Source organism: Equus asinus, chromosome 10 (genome assembly GCF_041296235.1).
Source record: "Equus asinus isolate D_3611 breed Donkey chromosome 10, EquAss-T2T_v2, whole genome shotgun sequence".
NCBI classification, from domain to species: Eukaryota; Metazoa; Chordata; class Mammalia; order Perissodactyla; family Equidae; genus Equus; species Equus asinus.
In genome coordinates this window covers 29,468,994-29,482,989 of record NC_091799.1, presented here as the reverse complement: position 1 = coordinate 29,482,989, position 13,996 = coordinate 29,468,994, and the positions used below count along the sequence as shown (strand labels likewise).

General features: G+C 41.8%; 1 protein-coding gene across 7 annotated transcripts in view; it reads right to left on the bottom strand.

Moving 5' to 3' along the window:
- TNC (tenascin C) overlaps positions 1-13,996 on the bottom strand; it is a 91,147-nt gene that overhangs the window by 62,555 nt on the left and 14,596 nt on the right. For all 7 annotated transcript variants that reach the window (XM_070518868.1, XM_070518870.1, XM_070518869.1 and 4 more), the window contains exon 2: positions 1,155-1,748. In XM_070518868.1, coding sequence (XP_070374969.1) covers positions 1,155-1,611 — 457 coding nt within the window. In that variant the 5' untranslated portion in view covers positions 1,612-1,748. The remainder of the gene's footprint in view (positions 1-1,154; positions 1,749-13,996) is intronic.

Below are 13,996 nucleotides of genomic sequence, written 5' to 3'. Positions count from 1 at the left end.
TTAATTCCATTGTGTAACTTCCATCAGCATTTTGCCAGGTAGTTGACGGTGGGGGGGGGGGGGAATTAAACTAATTTATGCATAAAGAAAACTTTTTTTTTCTGCCTTAGAAACCTAGAGTATGTCCTATAGTACTCTCCATTTATGGTAATTAGATCTACTCTTGAAATAATTTGCCCAAGTACTTCCTGGTAAGTTTTTCTGAGTGGCAGAAATAGAGATTTTCACCTCCAGTTTGATGCTGTTGAAACGCCTGTGGTTCTATCAACTTGAGGGAACGGAGATGAAGACATAATTCCAAAGTGGCAAAATTCCTTAAAACAGGGATGTGGCCAGGTACGACTGGGAGACCACAAGTTCTGGAGACACAGGCACATTCAAAGCTCCCATCTCGTATTAGTCTTTGTGTCATCTTGTGCCAGTTGGGTAACTTCTGTGAGTCTCAGTTCCCCCATCTGTAGAATGGGGGCATTTAACCTTATCTCAAGGTTCTTGGAAAGATTAAATGAGTTAATGAATTACAGTGCCTGGTACATAAAGGGGGCTCAATTCATAGTTGTGATCATCATCATTGTTGTTGCCATTAAACGGAACTGTTTTTTCCAATTCCCGCAGAATGTGCACTGCACATTTGTGAGGACCATAGGCAGCACTGTGCATTTTTAAGAACACAGGGGTGTGGAATACTGTGGATTAAGTCCTATCTCGGCCAGTTATTGAAGGACATTGAGGGATCCCACCCTCCTTCTGGGCCTTAGTTTCCCTACTTGTACAACGAGGTGATGGGGCTATATTAGCACCCTTCGGAGAGTGATCTTTGAGTCAGGAATTTCATAATATGTTCATAAGTTTTGGGGTAAAGAATGGGTAGATTTCGTGGTCAAATGAGTCTTAGAAACTAGTAATTAGAGTGGAACAGGGTTTCTTGAAGGAAGACTTCCCAGAAGCCTGAGAATTCCTTTAAGAAACACTTGTCACCAAGTGCAAAACAGCGATGGTTATATTTCCCACATTTATTTGACCACAAAATCTCTTTTCACTGAACACGTGGTGAGGCTGGTTCCCCAGGGAACCCACTTTGGAAACCACTGATGGACCCTGCCATGCTCATCATTTCTCCTACTTGTACAGCGAGGGCCTGGACCAGCTCGTACCTTCAGCAGGCTGGAGACAGCAGCCTGCTCCTGTGGTACACTGCTCCCGCAGGGAAGACACCAGGTTCTCCAGCTCCTCCAATCTGCTCAGAAGCTCTTTGACGTCAGGAGCAGCTGCGCAACCACAGGCCCGGCGGGGGATGTTGATGCGGTGTGTGAAGACGATCTGGTTGTTTCCATCCACTGTGTGCTCCTGGAAACTTTCACTGGGCTCCAATGGCGGGGCCAGGTCTTTCTCCCCACTGCCTGATTCCAGATCCACTGAGCACTGGGACCCCATGGGCAGCTTGATGTTGTAGACATGGTTAAACACCACTGGCTGGTTTTCCTCTGGCAGGGAGATATTCACCCCACTCTCTCGCTTGTGCCGGATGACTTTCTTGAGGACCCCACCTTCCGTAGAGAGGGCGAGCAAAGCTAGGAAGATGCCTGCCAACAGCCGAGTCATGGCCCCCATGGTGGAAGTGGGTTTGGCTGGATGTTTCTGGGGTTCTACAGTCCTAGAGTGTCTCACTATCAGGCAGAATTGGGGATTTGGAAGCACAGAGTAGAACCCAAATCAGTCGTTTCTGATCTTCTTGAAGGAATTCTCTTCTACAAGTAAACAAACAAAATAACAACCTTGTGAGTATCTACTGCTAATTGAATCTATTGAATATCTGCAGTTCCAAGTGAATTTTGATTTTATATCTCCTGCGTTTGATGCTCTCCTCATATTCCTTCAATATTCACTGTAGGTTTGATATAAAATGGTCTCCAAAATAATTTTGCAAACTGGAAGGAATGATTTCACTCACTATTCAACTTCTAGAAATTTAGCAAGTCAACAGGGTACAGAAGAAAGGGCCAAACTTTGGAATAAGACAGACCGGATGTGAGCTTGGATCTCAGCTCTAGCCTTTGGGTAAGATATGTAACTTTTGTTGGTTTTGTTTCACTGGCATACAGTGAAGATCATAATGGCTAATGTCAAAGTTAAAATAATCCTGTAAGTGAAAACATTAATTTGAAACCATGTATTCATGAGTTTCTTCACTATTCGCTAGATGTGCACACTGAGTGACCCTCATAGTGACGTAATGGCCATAGTCCCAGTAGATGTTCAATAACTCCTACCTCTTATTATTGACCCTCTAATCTGAGTTTAACACCATCTGCTGCTTCTCTGCTGCTATCAGAGGCAGAGATTAAAATGAAGGACTCTATAAGGAAACTGAGTTTTAATTCCAGCTGAGTTTCTTACTAGTTTTGTGGCTATTGGAATAGTCTTCTACTTCGCTGAACCTCAGTTTCTCTTCTCCTTGATTTACTTCCAAAACCTTGAAACGTCAAGTTTTTAGAAGAGCCTGACAGAGTGTCCCTGAACCCCTTGTCCAAATTATGATTCAGGGGAAGAGATGGCTCAGAAAGGATGTGTATGAGCCTCTGATGTCTTCTCCAGTCAACAAGTACTTATACTATTCTTACTGAGTATTAGGACAGAACGATGTCCTCTTCTCCCCTCAAATTCATATGTTGATGCCCTAACCCCCAGTGTGACTGTGTTCGGAGACAGGGACTTTAGGAAGGTAATCATGGTTAAATGAGGTCATAAGGCTGGGGCCCTGATCTGATAGTGTTGTAAGAAGAGGAAGAGACATCAGAGGTCTCTCTCCTTCTCTCTCTCTCTCTGCTTGTACACAGAGGAAAGGCCATGCGAGGACACAGCGAGGAAGTGGCCATCTGAAAGCCAAGGGGAAGGCCTTACCAGAACTGAATTTTCCAGTGCTTTGTTCTGGGACTTCCAGCCTCTTAAATTGTGAGAAAGTAAATTTCTGTTGGTTAAGCCAGCCAGTCTGTGATATTTTGTTATGGCAGCCCAAGCAGACGAATACATTTTTTCCACAATAATCAGAGTTCTTTGGATGGTAGAAATAAATATAAGACCAAGGGCCTACCCTCAGAGGGCTTAACAATAGAATTAAGAAGAAAATGGAATCATCCATTTACTATTTAAGGAGCAAAGCAAGAAGGAATGTAAATCATTTATATTGTAGTATAGGATATAAGTGATTATGGAGTTTGAAAGATGTAAAAGGAATTGTCGAAAGAGTGGTAGGGCATGGCTGTTGGAAAGGATAGAATTTAAGCTGATCCTTAAAGAATGAAAATGATTAGATAGAGAGTATAGAGGAGAATACGCTATTGTGAAGCAGTTCTTACATTGTTAAGCTGTCTTAAGGCTATTCACCTGTATGGACAATCAAGGAGCTGAGGAAAGGGGAGTGTTGTGTGCTGGTCTCAGCTTATCAATAACCAATGTTGTGGCTGGACCAGCCCTTGTGACTCTTATTATGATTGCAAGAGGCCCTTCCACAATAACCATCAGAAAATTTTTGGGAAAAAACGGTTTATTACTTAAAGGACATGGAAATTACAAGGCATACCTGGGGCCAAAGAGCAAGGCCATGGGGGAGAGAGAGAGCACAGGCCTGGGCTTCTGCTTTTATTGGGGTCGAGGGTGGGGGCCCAGGGTTTCGCAGGCTCATTCTTTATCGGTGAATTTAAAACATACGAGCAGGAATTTAAAAAGTGGGAAGAGAAACACCAAGCGGCCCAAATGGTCAGTTATTGAAATTAATGGAGATCTCTAAAACATAGAAGCCTCAGTGGGGGAAGGTGCCTGGCTCTTTATCTAGTCTGTGGCTGGCAATGTGTTTATTCCAGATAGCCATCTTTGCAGTGGATGCCTCTTTGAAGTGGCTGCCTCTGTAATCAAAGCTTAAGTCAGGCACTTGCATTAGAAGAAAAAAAAGACTGTCAAGAGTTTACACTACAGGGAGTTGACAGAGGCAGCTGAGAAATTATTGAGTAAAGATAGGAAGACATGGTTAAACTTTAGGTGGTTATAATACTGACTAAAATATTCCTTGAATCTTGTGAGAATGATCTATGCATAGTATGAAGTCATTTATAGTCTTCTTTAATTAGGAAATACACCTGACCGTCGTTCAAGAATGTAATTGAGAGCTACTTATTTTTTAATCAGTCATTTCACAAATTGGTATTTTCCCATGCCCATGCTGCTTACACTTGCACGTTCTAAGTTAGCTATTTATGTCAATTAGATGTGGTATTTAGATTGCTTATCCTATAAGAGGCTTTCCAATTTTTTTTCCAAGGAAGATCTTATCCCAATGATAGAATGTGTCAATATGATGGCAAATGATCACCTCCTTCATGATGACGGGAAAGTCTTTGCAAAACCTGGAGAAGGATTGTAGCATGGAAAATCGAACTGAGAAGCATTTCTGTAGGGCTGGCCAGGGGTCAGGGGACCTAGGAAGCACAACTGTGGATTTAATCAAGAACTTTCTATCCATACCACATCCTAATTATAGTCATATTTGATATTTTACCAACTATCCATGTGATAGCTACTTACGGCATCTACTCCCTGGTTAGGCTAAAAGGAAAGAAAGAAAGAAACAAAAAACTTCTGAGTATGCTGTCTCATTCAAATTAGTTTCCTAAGTAAGAATTTGTGGATCTGGGATGTAGGCAGGCCCACTGAATGCAAATTATTATGAAGAGGAGAACTTGGCAAGTTCTCAAACCAGCATAGCTCATCTTATTTGTTTACTGGACAAATATTTATTGATGGCGTACTCTACTGCAATTGCTTTAACTCTCTTTGCCTTCCACAAAGTCCTTCCTTCCCATCCTCTTCCCCTCAATTCTTAGCTCTCTCTCTCTTTTTTTTTCACGAGAAAGGGCCATGGGCCAAGTTTGAAATGCTTTTGGACTTTTACCCAACACTTTTGTGTGTGTTGCTAAACGACTTAAATTTCCATCTAAAAGGCCAGGAGAGTTGCTGGTGGAGACTCCAAGGCAGTGAGTCTAGGGTAATAATGACCAGAGTATGGGTTGAGTGAGGATTTTTCACTGTGAGTGCAAGAGATGTGCACTGGCACAGCCAAATGCTGCGTTGTTTGGAGGAAGGAAATGGAATTCTTGAGGGCTATGTATTTCCCATTGGCTCATGGTGGTCTGAGGACAGATGGATGTTTTTTGTCCTTTGGGAAAGATCCATTATATCTTTGTGATAAAAAATGCCTAGGCTTTGGAATTAGAGGCACCTGGATTCAAATGACACTCACTAGCTTGGTCACTTTGGCAAGCCATTTATCCTCTCTCAACCTCATTTGACCTCAAATGACCTCATTTGTAAAATGTGGGTCAAAACCCTTCCGGGGGAAACTATGGATTGGAAATCTGTATGTAAAGCATCCAGCACAGAGTCCGCCTATAGGAGGCATACATTAAAAAGTAGCTTCTATTTTGTTGCATTCCTAGGAACAAAGCCTAGCATGACCAGGCCAAGAGCGTCCCTCTGCCTAAGCTTGAGTTTGACCTCTTCATGGAATCCAGTCCTAAACTTAGCAGTGACTTGGATCCAGATCAAAGAGGACTTGCAGAAATCACTGATGGGTGAGGAGGTAAACCTTATAAAGATACATTTACCAGAACTGGAACTATGTACATCGGAGAGAAAAAAAGATAGGGAGCAAATAATAACCTTTAAGAACGTAAAATATTCTCAAGCAGACAACTGGCTGCTTAACGTGTCCTTTGAGGATAGATCTAGGGAAAATTACTTTAGATCGCAGTTTGAGATATTTAAGTTAGACATGAAGAATCACGTTCTGACAGCAGGTCTTTTAAAATTTCAGACTGAACGACTTATTCTATAGTGACTCTTAAAATGCACAAGTAGATTCTTATCTTTATAGGAAGTGACCAGGCAATGGGAGGTCTGGAAAATATCTTGTAGGAGGAAGGAATGCAGACCTGTGCCTATTTATCCTGTAGTTGAAAAAGCCAAGGTTGAGAGGGACATGACTATCATGTACAAATCCTGGGGAGGCAGGAGCCGGCTTGCGCCTTGTGGCCCCAAAGGACAGAACAAGCACTGATGTGTGTGTCTGTTGGGAGTGAGGGTAGGGTTGGTTACGAGAAGACAAATTTCAGCACAACAGGAGAAATATTTTTCGAGTTGGAATTCTCCAATAGAAAGAGCTTCTTTTAGACTATAGCAGCTTCCAAGTTGCTGGAATGTAAATAGAATAGTGCTGAAGAGTATAGGTTTTAAAGACAAACTGTCTTGGGTTGATTCACAGTTCAACTACTTCCTGTCCTTGAGAAAGGTGTTATCTACTACTGTAAGGCAGAGTCATGTTATTGATAAAATGTGATACGAGTTTCCTTGTAGGATGGTTGTGAAAAGTGCGTGGGGTGACGTGTGTCATGGAATGGTACGGTCTTTGGCAGCAGCAAGAGCTCAAAGGGAAGCTTTTGTACTGAAAAATAGAGACTTCAATTCATAGTTTTTTAGGATTTTCTTTCTCCCAACTCTTAAACCTCTTACTTTGGCATATGCAGGTCTGTTTTTTTAAGCAAGGATAAGAGTTCTGCAGTAAGTGGAGACTGTCTCTCTCAAAGATCCCAGGCAAATACGGCCTGGAGATTATCTCTATCCCCATCTCCATCTCTATCTCCATATCTATGTCTATAACTATCTATAGCCAGCCCTGGTGGTCTAGTAGTTAAGATTCGGTGCTCTTACTGCTCCGGCCTGGGTTTGCTTCCCAGTCAGGGAACCACACCACCTGTCCACGGATTGTCATACTGTGACAGCTGCCTGTTGCTGTGATCTTAAAAGCTATGCCACCAGCATTTCAAATACCAGCAGGGTCACCCATGGTGGACAGGTTTCAGTGGAGCTTCTAGACTAAGACAGACTAGGAAGAAGGATCTGGCCACCAACTCCTGAAAATTGGCCATGAAAAGCCTATGCATAGCTGTGGAGCATTGTCTCATATAGTGTTGGAAGGTGAGAGGCTGGAGCAAAAAGACCAGGGAGGGCTCTGTTCCACTGTGCACAGGGCCGCTAGGAGTCGGAATTGATTCAACGGCACTAACAACAAACCTATATTTATACTCATATCAATTTATCTATCTATCTATCTGTCCATCTATCTATATTTTATGGTAAGATTAAAGGATCTGGTGAATCAATGTTTGCAAAGGAGGAGAGTAGGAAGAGACACGGCCTTTGTACGGGCTCAATACACAGATTGTTGGGGCCACATATCCAGGACAAAGTGGCTATTTCTAAGCAATGCAGATTACCCTGCTCTGTACCCAGTCTCAGCACATATGCTGAATGCAGAAAAATACACAGGTGGATCAGACTTTGCTTTCTATCTTTATCAGGAGCCAAAGAAACTGCTATGAATTGTTTTTGTGAGTTTCTTTAGGTACCTCCTTTCCTGTTAACTTCTCAAAACACAATTAATCTGGAGTAAAAAATCTATCATAAAGATTTTCCCATGAGAGAAAAGGTAGAAAACTTAAACTCAAGAAAAAGTATAAAACTTTGAATTCGTTAGTCTAGAGCTGTGCTGTCCAGTATGGCAGCCACTAGCCACCAGTGGTTATTACAATTAAAATGAATTAAAATTAAGTACAATAAAAAATTCCATCCTCGGTTGTACTACCCACATTTCGAGTGCTTAATATTGTCTGTAATATCAGATAGTGTGGATAAAGGATATTTCCATCGTTGCAGAAAATTCTACTGAGCAGGACTGGTTTAGAGGGCTGCTTGGTGATATTAAGCCCATGGTGCAAATGAGGAAACTGAGGCTCAGAGAGGTCAAGGAGAGTCTCTAAGAAAGTTAGCTATTGTTCAGTCTCCTGTCTAACGAAAATGGGTGAGTACCTCCAATGCAGTTGCCAGGAGACGAGAGAGAGAAGATGATACTTTTCATTAACTCAGCTGAACATAAGCAAATAGGTATGTGCACTGTAATTTCCATAGCTTACATGTTCAAACACATCCAGGTACCAATGGAGAATGGTGTTCATGGTTACTACCCTCCTCAAATATGAAGGGATGTCTACCTTGTCCCAGGTCAGCATCCTTTCCCCCCATTCTACCTTTGAGATAGGAAATTTTTTCTTCTTCCTCTCTCTGAATACCTTTGAGTCCCAAGATCTCCATGAGTTTCTTCTCCTCAAATCAAACAAAAGATAGATTTCTCCAGGATCTACTCTGTCCACACCTAACATCTTGACTTACTCTGCCTCACCCTTCTCTTGGGAGCTGGTAGACCTTGTCAAAGTTAACTCATGACTGTCCATTTTTTGTTGACCCTGCACTCTTTTGCTCCGCAGTTTTTGAGGGACTCAGTCCATTTCATTCAGCAGTCTTAAACAATTATGTTGATGAAGCAGCTGAGTGTGGGAGAAAGAGCCTGTTCTTTGGAGAGAAACAGACCTGTGCTAGAATCCAGCTCTTCCACTTAGTAGCTGTTGCCTGTAGCCATTCATTTTTGCCCTCTGAGACTCACTAACCTCATTTCCTACATGGCTATACATGTATCTATTTCACAGTGTTGTGGGAGGATGGCATGAAGTGAGAAAATATATTAAGCTACTAGCATGGTGCCAGGTACATACTAGGAGCTTAATGTATGGTAGTTAAGATAATGGAAGCAACAAAAACAACAGCAGTCAAATAGAGAATAGATCAGAAAGGAAACCTTGTATCCAGAAGGGAAGTATATTATGACTATAATAATGATGTAATAGAAAACAAGAGAAATTGGTCCCGTAGGTGGAGGGAAGCTACATTCTTCTGAGGTGCTCGAGAAAGAATCCTCAAAAGAGATGGCATCTGAAATGGACCTGAAGGATAGGTAGGATTCTAAAACGCAGACGGATACAACTGAGGAGGTGGGTAGAATTTGAAGCCTACAGAAGTCTAGAAAGAGGGAAGAGCATGAGAAAAGTCAAGGGAGTTGGAAGACATGGGTGATGAGGAGAATAAAAAAAATAAAGCAGCTTCCCTTTGTAGCTGCCTGACTTAGAGAAAGGTGGGTAACATGTAGGAATACTGGAGGTCTAGTTCTACTGAGGTGTAAAGACACGTATGTAGGGGAGTGGAAAGGAGAGAGCACGTGGAGTTGGTCAAATCACAGTGAGGAGAGCCTTGAAGGTCAATGTGAAGAGTAGCTGCTGCCTAGGAAGCAATGTCACGTCTCCCTAAGTCTAGGTGCCTGACTGCTCACAGTATCATGAGTTGAGATAACTAGGTAGAATGCAGGCTTCTGTATTTAGCCCTTTGGTCTCCAAATATCTGGCACATTTATGGCACCTGACCCCCACAAAAAATAAAAAAACAATGATCCTGAAGGCTTATTTTTTTTTTTTGGCAGGGGAAGGTGTTAAGATGTTAGGATTTCGTTACTGATGAAAGATAAAATTTAGTTCTCGTTTCAATTTCTTCGGTATTAGACGTTGCCAGAGTAGGATGATTCTCCAGATTTGGGCATTATAGGTTTTTATTCAGAACATTGTTCTGAGGTTACACTTCATTTAAGAGGCAGGGAAACCATCACGGTCAGTAGAGGAGTATCATGGCAGCGGCGTCCCAAGGGCTTTTGGTTAATAATTTTATACTTTAAGGTGCCCCTTGTTATCAAATCTTCTTTTTTTCCTCCCCAGTAGAACTGTTTGGTAGTTAACCTTTTGGAAGCAGCATGGAATAAACTAACGTTTATTTTTAGGCACTCACCACACGACAAAGACCATTGCTAGTTAAAGGAATCAACAATCTTTGGATTTTTTCCTCGGTCACAGCTGGAGAATAAACAACATCACTTTTAGATACAGATAAAACTTCCAACTGCTTAGAATCATATTTCAGAATTAGTTATTATGACTTCATTTTTAGTAGCTCACAGAATATATTTATCTTGTTTATTAGGCATGTACATGAAATATCCTAGGTTTGGGGGAACGAGGAGGATTCCTACTGTTTAGAAATGCAGATGAATTTCTTTCCACATCATTTTGGCAACACATGAGGCAGCTCACACTAAATTTTTCTTCTTGCTCACAGGCAAGAGAATTTTATTGTGCACAGTCAGTTACGCATGGAGTTGCTTACATGGGCGTTCTTAAAGGTTCTAGAAATTCCTCACCCCTTGTTCTTCCCAACATCCATAAATTCCTTTTCGGAATGTGTCAGGAGGAGAGAGGAGCCAGGAAACAGCCTTAAGTGTGGATTTTTTCCTAGGACATCTGATCCTTACCCTTGAGTGAGTCCAGCACAACCTGTGTCTTAAAAGAATTGAGAAAACTCTGCTGCCAAACCAAAGCTCCTACAGGACCTAGATGTTTAAATTCCAGCACTGAAAAGTGCTTATCCATTTAGGTAGCACGGTGGCTTAATGGGTTCCCAGTTAGGATGCTAGTGGATCCAGCAATCATCTTAGTGTCTTGAGGATTAACTCATTTTTAAAACCATTCATTCTTGCATTCAAGAGAGGCGAGTTGAATGAGCATTAAGACCAGGCCATGGGAGAACCCAAGAGGGAGTGAGGTGTTTCAGAGTCCAGTGATGGATAGTTCTTGCTCTCCATGAGTTCACAGTCTAGTAAAGGAAACAGACACGTAAAGAGATACTGAAAGGGAAGAATGATAAATGCTAAAACCGACAAATCTCCAAGGAGAGGCTGTGTAATGTTTGAGATATCTGCTCTAGAATTAGTCAAATACTATAGATTCTGGTTCTGCCACTTGCTATTAGTTTGAATCATATGGGATTTCCATTTCCATAGGCCAAAGATGGTTGGATAGGGGCAAATTCCTATGGTTCCATCGAGTGGCTATGACCTTAGCTATGTAACACTGTCTCTCTGCACCTCCACTTTCTTGTTTGTAAAATGACAACAGTGACAACACTATTATAAAGTTCTTTCAATTGCAAGTGAGAAAAAATGAGATTAAATGAGATAATGCACGTGCAACACTTAGGACAGTGCTGAACAGGAGGTAATAGGTAACAGGTGTGTATTGTTATTATGTGATTTGTGTCTTTTGTTTGAAAGAGACAGTGGAAGGCTAGTCTCTGAAGGATGAGGGATTCATAAGGGAATTTTGGGGAGCTCCCTCTTGCCCTCTGTCACTTTTCCCTTGGAAGTGGGTAATTCTCAGTGTTTCAGTTTGTCAGGAGTCAGGAATTCTCTGAGATCCTTAGGGGGTGAGGAGGCTGTGGCCACACTCCTGGTTTTCCTCCTAGCCTATCTATTCTAATTCAGTAGCAGGAAAAGCAAGTTCACGAGCCTAGGGTGGAGCTCCTTTCTGGGAGATCAGTCCCCTGGCCAAGAGGCAGCGTTGCCACTGGGATGGTTGTCTATGCTGCTCAGCCAGGTCTTTCTCCAGAACAGGCTGCCTGCGGTTTAGTTTTCAAGACACTGCTCCTGACGGGAAACATTGGCTCAGTATTTCAGCACTTTCCATCGATGCAGACAGACATGGGATTGTAAAATCAAGATCAGACTTGAGCAAGGCTTAGAAGCAACTGCAGGAGATCATGGAGTCCAGGGGTGGCAAATCTGTGGCACCCCCACAGATTTGGTGTACGTGGCAGATGTTGCTAATCAATGCCTACACACCTTTGTGGAGCCCCACTTCAGAACTGTTGTGAGTACATCACTCCAGGCAGCCACGTCCAATTAAGTAGAGATATAACATGACATGAAAAAGAATAACTGAACTGATACACCCAGAGAAGGTCACCAGCTAATATTAAAACCCAGAGATCCTATTTTTTGGTCAATGAATTTGATTGAGGTTTATCTCTTCCTGAAGGCCACTGGGAGGTCTTCAAAAATAAATGCATATGAAAGGATTCTCGTAATTATTAGTCTGAGGTCATCATAATAGTCCCCAGAGACAAATATCAGCAATGGGATCTTGGAGAGCATTTGTGTTAAGAGATATCCAGATTTCTTGGTCCTGTGCAGTTTCTTCAGTTTTCCATTCATCCATCTATCCATCCATCCACCCATCCATCAACCCATCCATCTATCCAACTATCCATCTTTTCAGTACATATTTATTAGATACCTACTATGTGCCAAGCCCTGAGTTAAGCATGAGGGATACAACAATGAAGAAGCTAAGCATGTTCTCTCTAATCATAAAGCTTATAACTTCCTCCTGAATGGTCACAAGAAGCAATTGATTTTAAATCCATGTATTGTGGATTCAATATTGGTGATATTCTTAAGTGTCGCTGCAGATTGAGAACATGGCGCACACTCCTAAGTCAATAGCAAGAGTAGAAATGTTAAGATTCTTGCAAGAGCTACTTTCTGTCTACCTACTATGTGCTGCATGTATGCTGGGTGCTGGGGAGACTACCCAGAGTGAGGGTCTAGCCTCTCTTTCCAGAAGTCTCACAAACTAGAAGTGCATACACAGCGAAGTTCAGTAGCAGTGCTGGTGTGAATGAAGGAATAGAGGAAAGAAGTGTTCCTTTGAGCTTGGAAGTTCACAGAGGGCTTCCTGGAGGAGGAAGGCTTAGAATCACTGAACATTAATTGAAAAGGCCTTGAAAGATCAAGAAGAGGTTGAAATGATAAAATAATAATAAAAGTAATAAAGATATCATTGAGTATCATTCACTGAGTGCTTATCTTGTCAAAGCCTGTGCTAAGCATTTTAAAATCTCCAACCGCAAATTCCCACAAATTGATATGAGGTAGTGTCTTTATTCTGGTTTTGCAGATGTGGAAACTGAAGCACAGAATAATTAGAATAGAATAACTATTAAGTAGTGGAGTCAGGATTTGAACACAGGTCCATCTGAGTCCAAAGTGCTCTGAACCACCATTTTATACAGCCCTTTGTGCTGGAGGGCCAGGGAAAGGACCTATGGTTCAAGACCAGACCCAAGTTCTGTCTATATAACGTTCAAACACCTGGCTCAAAAGAGAATACTATCAACACCCTGGAATGAGGGCCCTACAGTGGCAGACATCCTGTGGGTGCTATGGTGATGAAACACACTGACAGACACCTTGCAGATGTCCTATCTCGGTCACTGGGAGAGGATCCAGATGCCTTGAAGGCTCCTCGAAAGCCCTTTTGCCATCTCCCAGTGGACAAATCAATCTGTGCTTCAAGACAAAGCTCAAAAAAAGAAATCTATTATTAGAAATTTTCTCAGGTAACTTTTCCCTCTCCTGAATTCTCTCAGTACTTGATCTGATATTATTTGTATCATATGGCATTCTAAAAATGGTTTTGAGTGGCTTTATGATGTATGTATATCTTCCTCTTTTAGAGCAATCAGCAAATTCTGTCCTGTATTTATCTTAGACTGTAAGCAGTTAGTGTACATATGGTTACTCCTTATGTAGTTAGAATGCATACAGTTAGACTATACATAGACAGTTACGTTCCATGAGGGCAGGGACTATATCTGAGTCATTAATCTCTTTTTCTTTCTTTTTTTGTTGTGAGGAAGATTGGCTCTGAGTTAACATCTGTTGCCAATCTTCCTCTTTTTCCTTTAGGAAGATTGTTGCTGAGCCAACATCTGTGCCAATCTTCCTCTATATTGTATGTGGGACGCCTCCACAGCAAGGCTTGATTAGTGGTGCTAGGTCCGTGCCTGGGATCCAAACCCACAAACTCCAGGCTGCTGAGGTACAGCATGCAAACTTAACCACTACACCATCAGGCCAGCACCTGAGTCATTCATCTCTTAAAACCCAGCACCAAGCACTGTGTCTGGAACACAGTAAATGCACAATATATTTATATTTGAATAAAATAAAATTGAATATATTTCTTGATTTTGAACTTACATACAGCAGGTGCTCATATTTGTGAAATTAATGAATGAACAAGTAGTCTTATTTTCCTGATAGACCTAATGTAATTAGTTCTCCTGTGATCTCTTCTAAGGCAAGATGTATGAAGGAATTCATCATCGCTGCACT